Source organism: Trichosurus vulpecula, chromosome 1 (assembly GCF_011100635.1).
Source record: "Trichosurus vulpecula isolate mTriVul1 chromosome 1, mTriVul1.pri, whole genome shotgun sequence".
NCBI classification, from domain to species: Eukaryota; Metazoa; Chordata; class Mammalia; order Diprotodontia; family Phalangeridae; genus Trichosurus; species Trichosurus vulpecula.
In genome coordinates, this window is record NC_050573.1 from 33555274 (window position 1) to 33577898 (window position 22625).

Sequence of the window (22625 nt, forward strand, 5' to 3'; positions counted from 1 at the left end):
CCACTCTTTGAATCTAAGAGTTCCAGAGGTGGCGCCCAGAGATCTGGGCAGGGCCTAGAACTTTTCTCACAACTTGTTTTCCCAAAACCAGCACCATTCTTTGTCCTGTTCCACTGTCCCTCTCTGATTCAGAGCCTTTTCTCCTTCCAAAAGGGCCACTGACCTGCTGGTAGCCAGACAATGTCCCACTAGGCAACCACTCTTACTCCCAAAGGGATTGAGCCTACCCTTCCTTCCCGCTTCCTTTGGAAAAAAGTAACAAACCCTGCACTGCCCTATGTGGCAAGTGCCAATTTGCCAATACCTAATTGAGACAGCAATTCTAAAGTTCTAAAGAGAAACCAGCCTCTTCAAAGATTCAGAAAACAGCATCAGGTGGGTACAATAGCATCCCATAGACAGTGATATCTGAAAGAAGGCAATGGATTTGGTCCCTGTGGTATCCACGGTGCACAGTTTGCTGAAGACGAATTCAACAACTCAATCCAGCTCAGCACAGAGTAGTAAAAATAAACTTAGCGGCTTTGTCCAGGTCTAATGTCCAAGTATCCTTTTTTTGAGCCCAGTGACAATATGCCCCAAGAGCCCTTGGCCAAAACTAAAGATTTATTACCTTGACTCCACTTGGTTTAAATTTGTTGGTTACCACCTTAAAAAAAAAAATCCCAACTCCCCAATCTTCCAAGCAAAGGAGATTTCTTCATTCACCTAAATTGCCATGCTCTGTGCTAGGTGCCGGAGATACAGAAACAAACATGTAAACAACCACTTACCTACCTGTCACATGGAAGGATTAGACTCATCCTGTTTGGCCCCAAGCATGGGCATGAGTACATAGGAAGTGTAGAAAAGCAGATTCCTGCTGAAAAAGAAAAGCTTTCCTAATCAATGGAGCTAGGCAGAAATAGCATAGGCTGCCATGGGACATCTGGAGTCCCTACCTCTGAAAGTACTCTAGTGGGGGCAGAACGGCCCCTTGTTCCGATTCTCTTGAGGTGATTCTTTGTGCAGGGAGAGGTTGGACCCTACTTGAGTCTCTGAGGTCTTTTCCAGTGCTGAAATTCTAGGAGCCTACATTATAACTAATTTTCAGATGTTCTATTTTAATGCCAAGATTACATGCTCCTTTACTATTTTGTAATTCTGAGAATGCTGGTCACTGTTAGTATCATATGGCCTGTGCTTCCATTTTTATTAGTTTAATGAACTACTTACCTACAGTCAGCAAAGTGCAGGGAAAAGGAGCTTGAATGTCAGAGGACTCAGGTTCATGTCACACCTCTATTAGCTCTGTGATTTAAGGCAAGTCTGCTAATGCCTCAGTTTCCTCACCTGTCCAATGTGGAGGTGGTTATTCTAGGTGGTCTCTCAGGTCCCTTCCAGACCCCAATCATTTTACAAAATGGACCAATTTACTCAACATCGATAGAACAATGGTTTTGACACGAGCGGTCTGTGGTGTCCTGAGCAGAGGTCCAGCCTTAGAGTCAGGAAGACCTGAGTCCAGGTTCTGTCTTTTGACACCAAATGTCTGTGTGACCCTAAACAAGTTGCATCACCTCTCAGTGTCCCCAGGCAGCTCTCTAAAACTGTGTGAAGGATAGTTGCTCACCTGAATTGGTAGGAATTTCCTATGCCAATGAAGACAAGGCAAGGACCCCCCAAAATGTTTTGGAATACGGATCAATTTAGGCCAGAAGCCTAGATAGAAACACATGATGTAGTAGAAGGAAGACAGGGCTTGGAGTCAAAAGACTGGGGTTCGTCCAATATTTGTTCTACCTATCTTGGGTTCTTGGCATGAAACCTGAAGGCTTGGCCAACCCTAACAGGCCGTAGAAATATGTGGGTTATCATGCTTCTTGTGCTTTTAATCCTCCAGTACCATTCTGATGATGAAAATATTAAGAGTGTGGAGCAGCAGCCTACAGAGGCTGAATCAATTAAGAGGAGATTTGCAGGGAAAGCAAACATTTATTAAGCCCTTACTTCTGTGTGCTGAGTGCTTTACAGATATGATCTCATTCATGCATCGAGATACCCCTGAGAGGTAAGCGCCGTTGCTATCCCCACTTTACAGCTGAGGAAACTGAGACAGAGGTTAAAGTGACTTGCCCAAGATCACATGGCGAGTAAGTGTCTGAGGCTGGATTTGAACTTAGATCTTCCAGACTGGTGATCTGCCTCTGCAGCTAAGGACGCCATGTGGCCCCAATACCCCCTGGCTTTTGCATTCATTCTTTTCCATTTGGGGTTCAGATGCTGCAGGAAGTGAGTTATCTGGCCAAAAGAGAGGCAGCCATGGGAATTCAGGAGTCAGAATCCAGACCGGTCAGCCCAGCATTGACGTCCCAAGGAACAAGAAGTAACTTTGGAGGGTGCCTTTTTGAGACCCTAACCTTGCTGAAAGATTCACCTGCCAGCAATGCTGCCTTTAGAAGGGAATTTGGAAAGACCAATGCTTTGTAGGAACTGAGCCAAGTTTTGAGTACTCCCCCAGAGACTGAGGTGTAGGAGAGAACACTGTCTCCTCAGCTAGCCCTCACGCTACTGGTGGAAATGTTTATGCTTTTGTTCTTGCTACAGCTGGAAATAAATACCCCTCTGTAAAAAGTACTCAGTGTCAAGTGCTTAAATGGAACTGAGGTGCTCATCACCAACCTCTAACAAATGGGGGTGAGAGGAACATAGTCTGTGATGGCTTGAGTCCATGGCAGTAGAGAAAGCCTGGGAGGCAACCCCACAACATTCCAGTGAATCCTTCTGTCAGCCCCAGAAGACCCCTAAAGATCATGAGACTTATGGTACTACCCTGAGGGCTTAGACTCCCCTGGTGTTGCTCCAACACAACCTGCTATATCCCACTTTCACTCCCGAAATTCATAAAGGTATCAAGTCTTATGGTACCACACTGAGGATTATGACTGCTCCAGAAAAGAAATGTACTTCCTCCCTACATGCAATGTCTCCACTTTTACCTGCAGAAACTCACGTAGGCTTCCAGCCTTATGGCACTACTCTGAGATTAGTCAGCTCTCCTGGAAACAAAACAGCTTTGGGACTGCTAGAGAATCAATTCCCTTCCTCCTGGATTTTCAGTATCCAAAAACCTCACGGTAACAGTAAAGGACAAAGTTGAGGTTTGGATTCCCGATGGTATGTCCTTATCTCCCAATTCCTCCTCCAGATGTGAGGTCTCATGCGCCCCAAGAAACTGGAGCTGCCCAGGACCTTCTCTTGCTAAAACGCTGAAATCCAGGATTGACACAACCGGGAAATCTTCCCTCCCCCACCCAGAAGGCTGGGATTTAAAACTGTTCCTCCAGAAGGCTGGGGTTCAGGAACTTCCACCATTCAGACACAGTTCCTCTATCCATGATCGCTGTCTCTTGGGTTGAAAGATTACATGACTGTTTCTTCAAGGTTGGGTCCACCACCCTTGGGCCATGCGATGGAGAACATAGACACCTCTAGCACAAGCCAGCCACTAGTAGCTCCTATGTGAAGAAGAAAAACCTCATCCTTGTGCCCAGAACCCAGCTCTCTTCTTAGCTCTTTGACTCTCTGAGGAGGTCACCGGGGAAAAAAAGAAAGGTTAATGGTGCAACTAACTCCCATTTATAGTCCTAACGCTAGGGAGCAGTTCTTCCCACAACACTCCAAGCCAACTAATTCAGCACTCACCAGTCCACAAGGAGATGAGAGTGGGTCAAATGGGCATGTACACACCCTTCACAGGGAGTGGTAATCAAAGGCCCCTTTGACTCCATCTCCTGGTAAATTCATCAGGTTATTCAGTGCACTCCCGATTCAATTCATCAGTAATTTACTAACAGTGCCTTCTGGCACTGGCCAGAAACCACCGCTACAAAGACAGAAACGGAAGAGCCCCTGCCCTCAAGGAGTTTATGTTCTCTTGGAAGGAAACAATATGTGTATAAATAAATACAAAATATATTCAAAGTAAATACAAGGTAAATTGTTGGGCCAGGGAAAACACAAACAACTGGAAGGTATCTGGGACGTGTTGCGAAGGCAGCTGGGGATTCCAAGAGAAGGAAGGAGATTATTCCAGGTATAAGGGAGAGTCAATACAAAGCATTATGGGAGAATAGTACATAGGCCAGCCTGGCTAGAATGTAATGCATATCAAGCCAAAGCAAGAGCATTTATTAAGCACTTACTGTGTGCTAAGCACTGGGGATACAAATATAAGCAAAAAGGAAGAGAATCTCGGCCTTCAAGGAACTTATATTCTAATGGGAAAAGATAACACAGAAAAGGAAGTGGCTTCTCTCATTCTGGAATTTTGGAATCTGCTTACATTTACTATTTCATACCTGGTTGAGTCCTTTCTTTCTCAGGCTTCACCTTTCCAAAGTGATATCTTTCAGTCTGTCCTCATAAGGCAAAAGCTCCATTGATGTGACCAATTTAGTTACCCCTATGGACTTTCTCTGGTTCCAGTCTATGTCTCCTGAGTCGTGTATTAGTTTGCACCTCACCCCAAAATGAGGCGTATCACTTTGTTGCCAAAAGGCACACCTCAACACTGGCTCTCTAGACTCCTGCATCACCCTTGGTAGCAACCACCATCTTGCTTGTAGGTGTCTGCTTGGTACCACACAGAAGTGCCATTAGAGTACTCAAGGTCATACTCATCCCCCTGAGAGTGACAGGGCATGGCTGCTGCCTAGGCAGCAGCGGTCCTTCCCACAATCCTGTTGAATGCCTCATCCTTGCCTTCTTCTCTTTTATTTATTCCATTGTCTCCAGAACAGGGTTTCCTAAGCCTCCATTCCCCTGGGGTATGGTTTATGTTAAGGGCAAGGTCTTTTGTGAGGAGGCAAAAGTTCACAGAGAGAGTGTGAACTGGTCACTAAAACTACCCTCTAAGGTAACAGATCTAATCACAGTGCAGGTCTGGTCTAGACTCAGGTGAGTCAGCTGGCCCTGCTTCATGCCCAGAGTATAGCCCAGATCATGCTCAACTGTGGGTATTGCAAACTGAAGGACATCATCATGACAGAAGCATTTGACCCTTACTCCAAGCTTCGTAATGGAGGCATCACCAAGGTTTACAAATGTTCCAGGATCATGCTCCAAAATAAGATGGACAATATCGTATTATATCCCTGGTCTCACAAGTGGTGAAAATTGTAAAGGACTCCCTCAAAGTGCATGGAATCTTCTGGTTCAGATCTCCAAAGCCATCTTGACCACCATTACCATGATACCCTGGCTGTAGGCATTAATATGTGCAAGGACAGCCGTCACTATCTGCACTATTTTGACCATGTTGCTAATTCACATCCGGAACTATCAATTTTCAATAACAAACAGCTCCACATACTTGAGGTATGACCAGATGGCATTGAGGGCCACATCTTGTTTTTAGATTCTGCACTCTGGTTCTAAGTTTTTGTTCTCTTCTGCAGTGACCCTGCAGAAGCTAAGTGGGCATTCATTCATCCATGCAGTATATGACATGTCCAGACTCCCTTGAGGTGACAATGGACTATTTATTGCCTTTGAGACCGAAGCAGATGCTGACAGACAGGAGGGACCTAGCTCACCTTCTATAGATCTATCCTAGTCAGTCACTAAAATGCCACTGTGTAGGTCTAGGCAAAACAGTCCCTGCCCTCAAGCTTACAATCTAATGGGAGACATAAGCAGCAAACAAATATATACAAACAAGCCATATATAGGATAAGTGGGACACAATTAAAAGGGAAGGCACTAAAATTAAGAGGGGTGGGGAAGGGCTTCTTGTAGATGAAATTTTCATTGGGAGACTATTCCAGGTGCAGAGGAGGGCCAGGATTGAAGACTATGTGGTAGGGAGTAAGGTGTAACTGGAAAGGTGAAGGACAGGGAGGAAGGCTAGATTATGAAGGGCTTTGAACAACAAACAAAAGATTTTGTATTTGGTCCTGGAAGTGATAGGGAGCCACTGGAGGGAGCCTGCAAGCCTCTGCATCTGGACAAAGCAAGAGCAGAGAGATCCTTCAAGAAAACCCCAGGCAAAGGGAAGCTCAGAAAGCCCCAGAGGGATAAGAAACCTTCAGGGGCATCAGAAATTCACAGTATTGACCTCGTAAACCCAAAGGAACATCAGCAACCAGTACAACAAGGTGGCACTCAGCCTGGGACAGTCCAGGCATACAGGTGTTCTGAGGTCCCTAGAACAGTCTTGAGATGTCACAGAGATTAAATGCTTTGAATCTAAAAGATGAGGGGAAGGGGGCAGGCTAACCCCAGGAAGTGGGGTCAACTAAGGTAACAGAAGATATATAAAAATTTAAAAGAAAAATTAAAAAGTACAAGGAAATCTCTTGGGAAAATATATTGGTGAAATTAAATAAGAAAAATAGAGGAAGGGGGTGAAATGGCTCTGTTCTAAGAATTTTAAGAGGAGAAGGGGAGGTAAAGAAATACACTAACGTAGAAAGGAGGAAGAAAGGGGTGGAATTTGCCAAGAATATATAAATATGGAAGGAAGTAGTGAGGAAAGTTTGGTGTATTTCAAGTCAAATAAAATTTGTTTATTCAGCGCCAGACACTGCACTAATGGGCCAAAAAGAAAGGTAAAAACAGTCCCTGTCCTTGAGGAACTCATAATCAAATGGGAGACAACATACAAAATACTATTTACAAACAAGATATATACAGGATGAATTGAAGATAATGTCAGAATGAAAGCACTTGCATTATGGTGGACTGGGAAAGGCTTCCTGCAGAGGGCTCAACTGAGGCTTAAAACTAGGGGAGCCAGGAGGCAGGCATGAGGAGAGAGAATATTTCAAGCCTGAGAGACAGCTCGAGAAAACATACAGTTCCTATTTAGCACACCGAACTCTATGAACGTGTTCAATCCTTCTCTATTTCAGAGAACAGTTTATGTACTCCAAAGGATTTATGATGGAAAGAGCTATTGACATCCAGAGAAAGAACCAAGGAGTCTGAATGCAGATTGAGGCAAACTGTTTGCTCTTTTTTTTTTTTGGTTGTTTCTTCTTTCTCATGATTCCTTCCACTGGTCATAATTCTTCTTTACAACTTGACTATTGTGCAAATACGTTTAATGGGAAGGTAGATGTAGAAGACATATCGGATTCCATGCTGTCTTAGGGGGAGGGGAAGGGGAAGAAAATCTGGAACTCAAAAACATGCAGAACTGAGTGTTGTAAACTAAAAATAAAAAATCTTCATTTATAAAAAAAAGAAGAGTTTATGTAAGGACAATAATATGGTAAGGACAAATAATTCTTAAGGACTCCCATCAGCACAATGACTAATCGATGATCCTGATGACTCATGGTGGGTTCTGCTCCTTACCTCCTGACAAAAGCGAAGGACTGAAGGTACATTTTTGGACATGGCTCCAGTGTGGGGTCAAGTCTTGCTTAACTATACTTAACAGTTCTTTTTCCTCTTGGCTCCGAGTGAGATGCAGTTAGTGGGGAGGCAAGTGGGGTTAGCTAAAGAGAGGCCACTGAAACTTTTTTTTAACCAGCAGAGAAGAACAGCAGGAAGTTCAGAAGGAAGAAAAGACAAACAGACCAGTTTTGAAAGTAATGTGTGGAATTTATAATATTATATACACTTCCTTTTTAAAAGCAAAAGATGAGAGATGGAGATTCAGAGTTTCATATACAACCCTCTTTTTCTATTCTACTGTGTATGTGGAAATGCTTGTTTTTGGAGTGTTTCAATTCAGAAATTTAAAAAAAAAATTTTTAAAGCAACATACTGATTCCAGGGCACAGCACTTGCTGGGGAGAACCTCCCCTGAAAACAAGAATAAATCCAGTCTTTATTTCAGCCTTATGCATGGCCACTGCTTCCCAGGAGAGACATCACATTTCATGGAGCAGCTGACAATTCTGGGTGTGTTTCTCTGTATCTTACCTCATCTAGACATGGTCCATCTTCACAAATCTTCAGGTGATGCCTGCAGTGTTGTTGGTTTCAGACGCTGGGAATCCCAGGAGGTCAGATAAACCCTCTGGCTATCTCTTCCCCAAGCTGATCTCCCTTTTGTTTCTCACAGTGTCTGACTCTGTGACCTGCCCAGAACCAGAGCAGCTTTAGTGATTCTTGGGTAAGTAGGTTCCCTGTAGGAATTCCCTCTGCCCACTCAGCGGGTTCTGCCAGTACCCCAGCTTTAAGGACAAGGCTCAGAGAAAAAAGAATTCTTTCCTTTCTTCTACAGCCCCAGGCACTGTGACCACCCCTCCCCCAGAGCAGGCATCTCCTCTTACTTGGTAGAGTTGCTAAAATGAAAAGGATTGTAATGGGACAGATACATATCTGTAGCCAAGGCTGAGGGCTCTGCTCACTCCTTTTCCCAAAACTAGTACCATTCTCTGCTTAGCTCCTACAGGCGGCAATCGCTGGGCTCCCAAAGTCTTTTAGGGTTGGCCATTAATGTTGGGCATTTATCTTTAGAAACCAACACTTCTCCATGTATACAGACCTTACACACACATAGACGTCCCCCAACCTAAGAGGAGCTTTTCTCTCATGGGAAAATTTCTCAGGAGCACAATGGTGCACGAGTTCCTCCCCCTCACCCTTTTTAAAAAATAATTTCTGGTGTACACATTTCACAACTGCAAATAAATATAATTTAAAATATTTTCTGCTCTATCACATATTCACATAGGGAAGTACACAATATTTAACAAAGACAGTATCAGTGGTTTTTTTCCTTTCTTTTTTTTCCTTCACCTGCTACCATTTGCAAAAAACAAGTATGGATGGGCTATAAGGCATGTGACTAAAACATAGGATCACAGACTCAGAACTGGAATAGAAGGGTCTTTAAAAATTATCTAGTCCCATCCCTTCATTTTACAGAGGGAGAAAGTGAGGCCCAGAGAAAGAAAGGGACCAGCCCCAACAACTGAGTGTCCACCCAATATCCCCAAGATATTCAAGTAGCAGACCTGAATTTAAACTCATAAGAAGGTTGCTACCCCTTTGGTATGAATAGTCAAATATCTTCCTTTGGATTCCCTTTTATTCTAAAAATAAGACTCAGCATCTCTTAGCTTTAGTAAAATCATTTTATATACAACAATGTAGAATATTTACAATATAATACTGATTCCAAAATAAAAATAAGCATACAGGTAACACTGAAAAAGAACACTCTTGACCTGACACAGAAATGAAGGGTAGGTACTATGTGATATCTCACACGTCATCACTGTTGTAGACCAAACTATCTGGGGTGATGGTGTCATTATCAATTTACGACATTTCTCTCCTTGAATAGATGACAAAGTTTCTCTTCATCATCTGACAAGATAAGACATTGTCAGACAGCTGGGTCACTAGTTCTGAAGAATATCCCTAAGGACCAAATGATTTCTAGACGTGTCTTTGTCTTTGCATTTCATACAAAAGAACATTGCTTTAAAATTGTCCAATGTGAACATTTCAATTTGAAGAATCTGGGGAGAGATTCCTCCAGGACTTCACAAAAACCATTAGAATTGCATACTTGGGTGATTATCTTAAAATCAAAGAGTGGGGTGGCATAAAAGTAATCATTTGGAGGGAAGGGACCATTTGAACCTTTTAGTCCGCTGGCATTGGGAACTCCTAGTTTGGAAAATCCCTGCACTTGAGGCAGATCTCAAACTCATCCGCACCTAGAGTGAATGACAGCAGCCCTGAGAGGTCAGGTACTTTGGCCACGGTCATCCAGCCAGTGTGTCAAGAGAGAGAACAGTTCTCCTGACTGCAAGGCCAGCCCCTAGTCATGTATACCATGTTCCACAGTAACAGCTGACATTAATGAGCTGAGAACTTACTTCACACCCATTACCTCTCTTGATAATTCAGTTATTGATTTTTTTCACTTAAAGGATTAAAGCGTAATTAGAAATTAAATTACATCCCATCTTTGTTCTAAAACAAAGCTGTCTTAGACATAACATGCCTGAAATCAATCATTTGACCTTCGACCTTATGTTACCCTGCTCTTACCTACTAATCCTTCAAATTGGTCCTTTCTCAAATGGATAATACACTCAACATGAACTCTCTAAAAAAAAAGAAAAAAGAAAAAAAGGGTAATTCCTTATATCCACACACTTCAAACACCAACGTCTGACAACCCTCTCCCTGCCCATACATGTTAGTTTATAAAGACACAAAAGGACACACGTAGGATTGGCTCTGCCACCTACCAGACACCTAACTATGGCTGACCCAAAGGCATTTCACTAAAGAACAAGGGTTTCCTAAATAAATCAATGGAGGGTCAGAGGTACAATGGGGAAAAGTCAAGACAGTCTATACCTGGTGACTTCATGGGATTCACCACTCTAGGCAGGAGCAGTCTTCTTATCAACTCTCCAATTCACAAGGCCTACAGATTACCAATAACGTGTCAAAGCCTTTCAAGAGTGGGATGTTCCCTAATATTTACACAAAAAAGAAACACATGAAAGTCTTGTTCAGGTTTGGATTCTATCTGCTTTACGCTTCACAAACAAAGCAGGAGAGTCTGCTACTTCAAAGTAAGCACAAGACCTGGGGGTTCATGAGGCCAGGGCAACATTCACTGGATAGGGATCCCTGGCTCCAAGGGCTCCAAGCACACTGAGCCCTACCATCCACACCAATCACTCTGCTCTTTTACTAGCCCAGAAGGACAGCCATGACTGAGTGATAGATCAGACACTACAGATGGCCTATATAGTGTCGGCTCAATCCTCCTGTGGGCATCAAGACACTTCCACTTGATTCTATGGACTGACATTCAATGTAGCCTAAGGCGAAGTACAGGTAACCTATTGATCGCTGCCTCAGATGCCCCCTGGTTCACCACTTTCAGCCCTAACAAAAAAGAGGAGAGTTCAAGGTGATGGTTTTCAAAAATGTCCAGCCCATCAGAACTCTGAGGTGGAGATGATGTCCCAGAAGCTACCACAGAAGGAAGAATTGAGCAATAGGAAGATCAGGATGACAATAGTGCTCCTCAGACACAAGTGTCTGCTTTCAACACAGCCTCGTGCCTCCCTTAGCTCTAACCTAGATGCCTCACCCTCCACTTCCTCCTTGGACCGCCCCTCTATCATCAGGAAGTTAGATGGGAAACTTCACACGTTTGGCTGCCAGAAACAATCCAGCTGGAAGGTTTCCTGACAGATGTCAGGGTCTTTGTAACTACCTGTGATCTAGACAGCCTGGATTATCTCCAAACTAGGTTTTTGGATTAGTAAAGAGAAAAGTATCCATTAGACTTTGTTCCTTAGCTCCCTCAGGCTTGGGCTTTGCTGCTCTCAGCCAAGAGGGAACACAATTATTTGTAACCATGACCATGTAATGGCTCCTCTAATGGTAGAAAGCATGGACAAAGGGGACTGACGTCTAGCCATGCTGGGTGAGCTGGACAACAACATGAGGGGGCCCCTGGAGACAAAGAGCCTCTCTAAACGGCCACTGGCATTGTTATAAATTGTCGGAGTTGGCTCCCTGTGGTTCTAATCAATCTGAAGATCCATTTAGAAAAGAGCTTTGGAAAGGTAAGCAGCCACGGAGCAGCGCCTAAGGGATCCAGATTTTCAGCTGGAAATGCAGAACTCTAAGGTACTCCCCCAAAGCAGGGATTATCTTGCTTTGGTCTCTAACCCCAGAGCCTGGCACTAGGAGTGGTTGATCCATAGCAGTAGGGGCTTCATCAGTGCCTGCTGGTTGAAGACTGCTTTGCCCTGACACAATGGAAGCTCCTTCAAGGCACTGACTGTTTGCTTTTGCCTCTGCATCCCCAAGGCCTAGTCCAGTGCCTTTATTAGTACTCCCTGACTGACTTGGCACGCTACAAAAGTGAATAAACCTACTGCTTCTCTTCCTGAATGGCATCTCAGTTTACATCACCTGGTCTGCTTTACCTACATAGGTACCAAAGTCTCTCTAAAAGCCTCCATTTATTAAAGGACAACATCACAACAGATTTGTTCTACATTTTGAGGGCCACACTCTGAATTATATTCAGTCTAATGAGTAACTATGACAGTTGAATGAACATATGCAAGCAAGAAGGAGAGATACAGCCAAAATGGCTGAGAGAAGAGCACAGATTTGGGGAGAAACCCAAATAATCCAGAAGTCTCTAGTCTCGGAGTCAACAGATATATACAATACACAGCCTTCCAAGCCTTTGACCAAGGTTTAAAATCAACAGAGGTACAAGCAAGGAGGAAGAACAACAAAACAGAGAAAAAACCAACAGGGAGAGATAAACTTAAATTCTGGTCTGGAAAAATAAGGCTACCATCTAAGGGACCTACAAGCAGAAAAAGAATAAATGGACTAGAACCTGCCTTTACTAAACTATTTGAATCCTTTTCATTCCTAACCATCACACATTAAACCATTAAACCTTAGGAGACCTTACTATTCCACCCTAGAAAGACCAGGAGAAAAACAGGAAAGGAAATGAGACAAGTTCTGCACCAAAGAATCCCTCAGGCAGAGGCAAGCACAGTGACACCGGCCTCAGAGGCCAGGCGGGCTGAAGAGCTGCTTGCTGGGTTTTCCCGGATGGCTACCTGGAGCCAAAGCCAACCAAGCTGCCCTCCCTCCCCAGGTGCTCCAGCTGTCCCAGCCCTGATGGTTTGGGGGGAAGACACAGGGTGCTGATGGGATTATACTCCACAGTGCCTGTTCCAGCTTTCTACTGAGCTGCTTGGCTGCTCATCGCTGGTAAGGTGTTTCTGCACCTATTACAAGTCAAAGGATCTTGGTGACATCACCTGTCCTGTCTGAGAGACATACAAACAAACAATACAGGAATCATAATCTATCTCTAAAAACTAAGCTTGTCTTAAAAAAATATTACAGTACCAATGATTCTTGTATCTACACCTATACAGCATCTTTCAGCAGTATGGAAATTTAATGAAATTATGATTTATTAATTTACATAAAAATTACTTTGTACAGTTAAGGAATAAATTTTCAAAATGTAAAAAATAAAACAAAAACAAACTAATGCTCTGAGGCTGTGGCTATTGGGACTCATGAGAGGCAGTCTGTTCTTCAATCACTTGTTTCACAATTTCTGCCAGTTTCAGTCGATCAACTTTATCTGTGAATCCACGGCCTGAAAACCAAAAAAAGAAAGGACTGAGTCAGTATCAACAGGTTTGTTCTGGCAAAAGAATACCCTGGGGGAAAGGATCCAGCAGTGGACAAGTTTCCCGGCCCTGAGCCTGGCTCACCCTATAACCCAGCTCCACCGCAGGGAGACTCAGGATGGAATCCCCAAGTGTCCAAGTGTGATCAGCAGTGCATACTTTCATTTGGCCTTTAACCATCAATGCCTGGCCAGACCCATCATTCAGGGTGGGAAAAAGAGGTTAAAGAGGTACCCTGAGCCTTCTGTCAAAAAAAATCATAGTTTACTTCTCTCTCTCTCTCACACACACACACACACACACACACACACACACACACACACACACACACGCACAAAACCTCAATGGAGCTCCTCTCTGCCAAGGTTAGGAGTTTCTATAAGCTAGGTGACAGCCACACTGTGCCCAGGCAACAGAGGAGTCTGCCCCTTCTCCCAGCATTCTAGTACTCGCAGAACTGGAAAATCCATATCTGACTCCAAATCATCCCTAAAAAGTAATCATCCAAGTCTGAATGAAGACCTTGTGGGAACTTGCACTGACCTTTCTCCAAGTTCTGTCCTTTGGAGACCAGCAGGACAAATCTAATCTGCATTCCAGCCCTTCAAATATTTGAAAAGAGCTTCGAACCTCCTCACCTTGGCTCCCCCAATCTTCATTTTCAGGCTAAAAATCTCCAATTCCTCTCACTGATCTCAGTATGCATGATCTTAAGTCACCAGCTTATTGATGCTCTTTCTAAAAGGTGGCACTGAGCCCGGAACACACAATTCCAGGACCAGTGTATCGGGACTGCCAGCCCTCATTCTGGACACGTCCTCTTTCCAGGGAGCCTAAGATTGTGTTAGTTTTTAGGGTGGGCTCATCACCCAGCTGACTCATAAGGGGGAACAAGCACCTACATGTGCAAGGGAATGTGTCAATGATTTTACAAATGTTCTCTCATTAATCCTCATACACCCCTGGGAAGTAGGTCCTTCTATGACCCCCATTTTATAGCTGAGGAAACAGCCAAGCAGAGGTAGAGTGACTTGCCCAGGGTCACAAAGCAGATAAGTGTCTGAGGACAGAGTTGACTCAGGTCCTCCTGACTATCTACTACCAAACCCAGATCTCTAAAGATGAATCTCTACCCAGCCACACTTCTCCCTTCTTGTATTTGTGAAGGTGACTTTTTAAGCTCAAATGTAAGACTTTATATTTGTCCCTATTAACGTTCAGCTTTTCAGTGGCTCAGTTCTATAACCTGTCCAAATCTTCTTGAATTCTTACAGTCATCCAACATGTTAGTCACTCTTCCTAGATGTGTGACATCTACAACTCAGAAGCACGCCGTATGACCTTTCTCCAGGATCCACTGATAAAAATGTTCAAAGATCCTGGTGATACTCCATGAGAGACCTCCTTCCAAGGCAACATTATGCCATCCAGGGCTCTTTCTGGGTCCAATTTCAAATGCACCTGACCACACACTCTTCTACGTCCCTCTGATCCATCTTATCCACAAGGAAACCATAAAACAGTCTATCAAGAATTTTGCTAAAAGCTCAGGACATTAAAACTCTGGCATTCCTCCAACCTACCAGGCCAGTAACTAACCGAGCTCAAAAAGGAAACAAGGGTAGTAGAACATGACCACCTACCTCCTTGTCTAGAGGTTCACTGGCCATTCCTTTGAAAGTATACTTAAGAATTTTGCCAGAAAGCAAAATTAAACCTACAATCTGTACATTCTGCTCTCTTTCCATTTTTTGGAAAAGATCAGGAAAACACCTGCCCTCCTTGAGATCTCCAGCAACCATTCCAACCTCCAGTTTTTCAAGGATCACCAAGAGGGCCTCAACAATCCCATCAATAATTCTCTCAGTGCCCTGGGACAGCTGGTCTGGGCCTGGTATCTCTAAGGAGCTGATGTCTGCTCATCAGGTCCTCCACCACTGAGAGCAGTTGGTCTTTGTTTGAATACATCACGGAGAATAAACTTGAAAACAAGATGCCCTCCCTCTCAGCCACATCCAGATTTAATGAGCTCCTCGTTCCCTCGCTACCTCTTCTCTCCTAACTATAGGTCGATGTAAGAGGAGGCAGGCTCCACGGAGCTTAGCCCCATCTCCCTTCCCTCTACACTGGGCACCTTAGTGGCACAGTGGATGGAGCTGGGCCTGGTCCTGGGCAAGTTGATCAACCTCTGCCTCAAATTCGTCATCTGTAAAAAGGGGATAATAACCACAGCTACTTCTCAGGATTACTGTGCAGACCCAATGAGACAACACTTCTACAGCAGCTGCAAACCTTAAAGTGCTCTACAAATGCAAGCTATCATCATCACTCTCCTCTGGGATCACTGGCCCCGAGGGCGGCTTCAGTTGGATGGTTTCTCCCAAAGTTCTGCATCCTGTGAGTCATCGGACCTTCCACGCTCCTCCTTCTTGGTGTGAATGCTTTGGGGCTGCTCTCCTCCAGGATGAACACAGGGTTCTGAAGACAATAGCAGCAGCCACCACCCCAACACGCCCGCCTCCACCTGCCATCTCAGGCCTGGCCTCAGGCAGACCCATGAGAGAAAGCGATCTCTCCCGTACCGTTCCAGCTGAAACTCTGCAGGGTGTCCCGAAGGAGCTTGCATTCCCGGTTGTACTTCCACGCCTCCTGCATCACCTCATTCAGCTTCTCGTCTTCGTTCTCTCCTATTGAAAGGGATGAACAGGAAGTTGTGTTTTCTCAGAAGCAGCACAGGGTAGAAGAAGCATCAGAGAAGTCCCTTTCCTTAGGTGAGGCTTGGAGGGACTGGGGGAGGGGAAGGAGAAAGGAAGCAGGAGGGAAGGAGAGGACCAGGAGACAGGATTTTTGATCAGTTGATTACCAAAGATCAAATATGTAAACTCTCAGCCTTACTATCCTTCCCTACTTGGACTCAAGACAGTCCCAGGTCATTAGACACCCTTGGTTCCTCACAGTCTCATCCATTTCCCCTAGAGTTTAGCCCTAAACCCTTAACGCTGGGGGATATAACATGAATCTAGTCCTTAGGCTTGATTAGGCCTGAGCAGCGAGGCCCGGCCAACCATGACCAGACTCTGAAACCCCAAGCCACGCAGGACAAAGCTCAGTGGGCAGCTTGATCACTGTGAGCTCATTTCCAATCTCCAAACAGCTGGATCATTAAAGAATTGTCTGGAAAGGGCTTATTTCAGGGAAATTGTGGGAATTTCCCTAAAATCTGAATAGTCAGTGAAGAAAGTCAGTGAGAAGAGTGAGGCCTTTCAGTTAGCCCTCTGACTGCTGCAAAGACCCATTAGTGTCTAACAAGAAGTAAAGGAGAATACTATGATTATCACCCACAAACACCAAGGGCCGCAAGCTCGGTATACCTTGTATGTCAGTTTTAAATGGTCAGTTTTAAACTACTAAATGTGTTGTTTTTCTTGCTACCAAGATGCTGAGCAAAGTCTTGACCACAGACTCCTAAACCAAGGAGCTGGAAGAGGTGTGAGCAATCTATACCCTTTGATGCCGTCTAGACTGATTCACCTAAACTTCCATCTCAGCTTAGATTTCTCCCATTGCTGTTGGGCTTTTAAAAAATCTCCCAACTTCATCTATATCCTCAGAGACTTAACCATGTTCCTCCCTGCAAACGTACAAAGGGCAAGGAAACCCAAAGACAGAGTGCTGACAATATACCTCTGAGGCTCCACATAGGATTTTGCTCAGTGGACACAGGATTACCCCGAAGTCTTTATAAAACACCAAGATAGAGGCTGCTATACCTAGTACCTTTGAAACCCAAGCACACATACATGCACACACTCGGACGGACAAACAAAGAAAGCATTCTTAAGGAGTGTGACCTTTACCAGCCTGGGGCAGAATACACTGAGCGATGACATCTCGTAGCTTCTCCAGCGCCACATTGGAGTCCTCTGCTCCATTCTCAGGGTCATGAATATAGACACCATCCTTCGGCTTTGTGCTTTGAAACGTTGGAGGAAAAGTAATTTTTTAAAAAGTCAGATTTTCCAATCCAAATCCCTGAAAAGATGTTAACCCCACATGCACCCAAGGAAAAAGACTTTGAACAGAAAATTGCTCAAACAACATCATGGTAACATCTCCCAAATTGTGGCAATGCCTGGAGCATGCTGAGTTGGATCCTCCCAGGGCATGTGCAAGGAAGGAAGAAAACTGAAGATTCCTTGCACAGCTGGGTTTGGGTAGACAGAACCAAAAACTACATTAGGCTTGTTGTTTGGAAGGGGAATAAAGCAATCCAGAAACAAAACCAAATTACCCAAGCAATTTCCTCTTTCTGAGAATGGGATTATTTACAGAGTGCAGGGGTTTGAGGCTGACTTTGAGGTCCTGGATTCTCATGTTGGCCAGCTGTTCTGCATGAGCCTGTTGGATTCCAGCAACTACTGCCTGAATAGAAAGCAGCCGAGTTAGTTTAGCATTTGACACAGTGCCTGGCACATAGCAGGCAATTAATAAGATGCTTGCTGACTGACTGAAAAAGGTATTTGGCCACGTTGGAGGAAAACTCAAAATTATTAAAATCCAATTTCACCAAGTATCACAGGGATGGTTCTACCAAACCAAGTAAGGATTCCATCATGGCAAGTGGATTACCAAGGGCATCTGGGTTAGAACTAAAGGGGCAGCAGCACTAGTAGTAACAACAGCGATAGTGGTAATACTAGTAGCAGTGGTAGTAGTAATATTCCCTCGTGTACCTCTGCTGATACCAAAGCAGTCTTACATACACTATCTCATGGGAGCCCCACCAGAACCCTATGAGACAGGACATGCAAATATCTCCATTCCCATCGCCACTCAATGGCTACGGAAATGAGTGTCCCAGACCCAAGAGACTTGCTCAACGTCACCGAGCAGCTGGTAAGCTCACACAGTAAAGCACACTTTCATACTGCATAACATCTACACCTAGAGTTTCTGACCCCTAAGCCCAGGGTTCTTTCCATCAGATCTGAGAGCTAACTTCCGGCACTATTATGCAGCCCTACAAAAAGACTAGCTATAGCTAGTATTCGGTAAAGAATGTCCCAAACCATGGTTCTTCCTCCTCCTCCATCTGCCCCCTAAATGTGAACCAGTCGTTGGCCCTCTCACTCTTTCATCTCAACATTCACTCCTTTGAACAGCTTGTCCCTTCCCACGGCTTCAACCAGACCATCTCTATGGTGATGACTACCAAATCTGGACCACTGGTCCTGACCTCCTGCTCAAGCTCCAGCCCCACATTTCCAACTGCCTAATGAATGCTTCTACCCGGATGTCATACTAGCTTCTCAATACATCTAAAACCAAACTCAAACCCAATTTTCCCCAACTTCCCTCCCAAACTATCTTACTTCTCCCACTTCCCAGTTTCTGTCAACCATACCATTGCTTTCTAGGCTCAAAACCACTAAATCTTCTCTGAATCCCCCTTTTCCTTTGTCCTCCACATCTAGCCAGGAACCAAATTCTTCTGATGGATTTTTCCTTCCAAATGTCCTTCACATTCCATTTAGCCATCCGTTCCTTCCTCTTTCTTCCAAATGTCAACAGACTCCTCCAAAGCCCTGAACACTTCATACCTAGATTACTGCCACAGGTTCCTGGATGACTTCTCTACCTGCCATTTCTCCTTCCAATTAACGTCACATACCAATTGTGACTAACCTTCCTAAAACACCACCTTCTCTATAGCCCTACACCATCAGAAAGCTGTAATGGTTCCTATGGCATTAAGTCCAAAGTCTTCTGCTGGCTTTCAAGGCCTTTCATAATCTGGCTCCCTCTTCCTAGCCAACTTTATCTGCCTTTAGCCTATGACCTGAGTCAAGCTCGGTTTTCTCTGTGTGCAGATTCTAGGCTTTTGTTCCTGGTGCTTCACTAGCTCCTGGGAATATCTTTGGCTTATTCAAGGTCCAGCTCAAGTCCTAATATCTCTTGGACTCTTGTCTCTAGGCCCATGTTAATCACCTTCTTCTCTGCGTTCTAAAAGCCTACTTAGTTCCACATAATGAAACAATTATCTATCTGACACTATTCTCCAATTGTTTTCTACATTAGAAACAAGGCTTTAAGCGGCTCGAGGTCAACTCTATAACCCACAATGCTGAATACAGGTGCTCAATACACACTGAAAAAAAAAAAAGTAACTGGGAATAGAGACCGATATTTCAACCACTCCAGGCAGAGGTGGGTAGTTTCTTGGGGCAGATCCTTCCAGGTCTTGGTCTAGTCTTTTATGAAAACAAATACATCCTTTTATACAAATGTTCTCTCTTTGATGCCACCTTTCTGAGTACCACAGAAATCTCCTAAAAGGACAGTTGACGATGATACTTTGTCCCTACGTTCCTGCCAGAACAACCTTCCCAGAAACAAAAGAGGTGTCAGCAAAAAACCTTGTCCATCATCAGCTGGGCAGATGGCAACACGTTGTCCAGAGCTTCGTTTGAGTTTAGCCAGGGGTGGTCCAACACCCCCTCAATGGTAAGCCGCTCCTCCGGCTTGACCTTCAGCAACCTGTGGGAGGAAGACAAACACATCTGACACATCCAGCTGCTGGTGTAAATTCGAATGGAAACACATGGCCTAGAGCTGGTTTTCATCCTTCCCAGCTTCTCCTCACCTTCCCCAATGTGCCAGTCAAGATCACTGAAGCTTAAAGTATATAAAAACACCCATGGCTGAGAAATCAAGAAGTTTCTCCTACTCTACCATAGGGAATTTCAGTGTCAATACTCCTGTCCCTTCAAGAATCCCTAGTCAATTCACACTGGGACCAAATTGCTAACCTGTCATTAGGATCAGAGCCAGCTGGCTTCAGGTTACAGATGGATGCCTTGGCAAAAGCAGCCCACAGAGAAAAGAATTAGTTCAGGTATATTTAGACATGGTAACCTGAGATTCAAGGTCTAAATTTCTGAATATTAATTATTTCTGAATATTAATTATTTTACACAAAGGATGACTGGCTGAATGGCTATTCTGGCCAATGGTGAGTGTGAATGAGGCTACGGAGGAATGGAGCTGTAAGTATTCCCGAGGGCTGGGCATTGGTACTCAGACTTGGAATACTGCTACATAACCTATGGATGGTTAGATGACACATTTCTGGTTATCCTTAGCAAACCTAGTTGGCCTCTACTGCATTCCCTCCCAACTACAGAATTCTTCCATCCAAGTCTCTCTTACTCAGCTGATCTTTCAAAGTTGGTGACTCTTTGGGCTACTCAGTTCAAGTTTCTAAAAAATTATCTGGAATGGGTCTGTACACTTCATTATTACATTAATTACATATTACAGAGATCATATATGACACTTTCTAGAAAGCTAGAGACTGCAGAGAAACTACCAAAAAGCCACCTACAGAGTAAAGATTCCCATTAGAATCATATGATCACAATTTAGATTTGGAAGAGATGCTAAGTGTCATCGAGTCCAATAACCTCATTTTAGAGACAGGGAAACTAAGGCCCAGAGAAATGAAGTGATTTGCTAAGGTCACCCAGGAAATCAGTGGTAAACTGAGGACAGGAACCCAGGCTTTCTGTCTTCAGATCCAGGGTCCTTTTCACCATTAAGCTTTGCTTGCCAAGAGGTTAATGGCATTCAAGTAGGTATGAAGGACACTGCACAGAAGCAACAGTAAGTGGATGCAATTGTTCTAATTTAGGATAGCCCGTTTCTCCATGCGTAAGTCACAGTAATGTTGTCTAGTATAGACTGAAGCTACATCAACAAGTGAGATGCATGGGAAGGGGCACATGGGAGCACAGAGTGGACTTCAGAAGAAGAGCTGCTTGGCAACAAGGACTGAAATAACCACAAGAGTGAAACTCTGTAACATATTCATATAAAATATAAACTCCTCTTCTGTATGGCCTTTAAAAACCTTTATCTCCTGGCTCCCACCCTGTCTTTCCAGCCTCATTCTACATTAATCCCCTGCATGCACTTGGCAGTCCAGCCAAACTGGCCTTGCTGTTCCATTCTACAAGCCCTCTCTCCCATCTCTGTGGTTTTGCATTAACCATCCCCCCAAACCCGCAATGTCCTCCCTCCTTGCCCCAATCTCACAAAATCCCTCCCCTACTCCAAGACTCCATTCAAGCACTGTCTTCTACAAGAAGCTTTTCCTGATCCTCCTTCCCCCTCAAACTACTTTATATTTATCTGGATGTTATATACTTCCTATGTACCTATTGTCTTTCCTGATGGAGGATAAGTTCCTTGAGGGCAGGGACTGTTTCCTTTTTGTCACTGCATTCTCACCTTTGCAAAGAGGGCCAGACATATAACAGGCATTTAAGAAATGTCTGTTGACTAAATGATGATGATTCAGACCCAGATGAAATTCCAGGCCTTCTCTACCCCGTTTTAGATCCCCAGGAGACATTAGCAGCACGGCGTATCACAAGATTTTCCTGGAGAGGCTCCAAGAGAGCTGTGTGTGTTTGTGTATGTGTTTGCACATGCAGCATGTGTTCTTCTGTTCTGTGTGTGTGTGCATGTGTCTGCTTCTCCATCCCTAGAGCATCTAGTGTGCTATGACTAGGCTCAGGCCCTCTCTGATGGCTAAGGGTCAGTCTTCCTAAATCAGGTGAGACTGTAAAGATAAGGTCTACTTGAAACAGCTACACTTGCATCTCCACAATAGCAAGAATCTGACCTAGCAAGCTCAGGGCAGTACATAAGCTCCTTAGGGACAAAGACTGATTTATTGCGGTCTTTACATTCTCACCACCCAGCTGTAATGACTATGACATAGTAGGAGCCTAATAAATTGCATATTGAATTGAACAGAACAGAATTGGTTTGAGAATACCAGACATAAAGCATGGAGATACATTCCAAAAGCATCATGGAACATATACAGGCATTAAGAGAGGTGGCAAAGAGAATTTCCATTTTATAGATGAAGAAACACAGACTCAACTTTGCTTAACGCAAAGCAGTAAAAGCACAGCATGGTACCCAAGACCTTAAGCTACACTACCGCATGCAGAGGGGGTGAAAAAGAAAAAAAAATGTATGTGTGCATGTGTATGTGTGTGTGTGCACACACACACATGCACACACATATATAAAATCTCAAATCCCATCTTCTCCACAAGGGCTTTTGCCTTTGCCCAAGCTGCTAGTGCCTTCCCCTCTGAAAAACCTCCCATTAACTTTATACATGCCTAGCATCTATCTAGTTATTTACATGTGGCTTCCCCATTAGAATGTAAGCTTTCTGGAATCCCCAGCACTTAGCACAGTGCCTGGCACATACCAAGCACTTAATAAATGAGTTCTGATGGACTGATTTTCTATAAAATCTCTCAGCTCCGCACAGGGTCACAGAGCTGGAAGACCTCTGTAGCCATACTGTATACTAGTCCAATCTACATCTGGAGAGGAATATCCAACAAACGATGGACAACACACTTGGCAAGAAGGTACGCA

General features: G+C 44.2%; 1 protein-coding gene across 5 annotated transcripts in view; it reads right to left on the reverse strand.

Moving 5' to 3' along the window:
- Positions 1–9061: 9061 nt before the first annotated feature.
- Positions 9062–22625, reverse strand: part of MAPKAPK5 (MAPK activated protein kinase 5) — a 51236-nt gene continuing 37672 nt past the window's right edge. The window contains exons 10-16 of one of the 5 annotated variants that reach the window (XR_005010493.1): positions 19577–19697; positions 17452–17582; positions 17012–17133; positions 15743–15847; positions 10318–13126; positions 10003–10060; positions 9096–9665 (exon numbers count right to left, since the gene is read on the reverse strand). Coding sequence is in view for 2 of the 5 variants with exons in the window: in XM_036760657.1 (XP_036616552.1) it covers positions 13032–13126; positions 15743–15847; positions 17012–17133; positions 17452–17582; positions 19577–19697 (574 nt within the window). In the remaining 3 variants the exon portion in view is untranslated. Of the gene's footprint in view, positions 13127–15742; positions 15848–17011; positions 17134–17451; positions 17583–19576; positions 19698–22625 lie in introns of all 5 variants that reach the window. The other 4 variants (XR_005010491.1, XR_005010492.1, XM_036760666.1 and 1 more) reach the window with 4 other exon arrangements.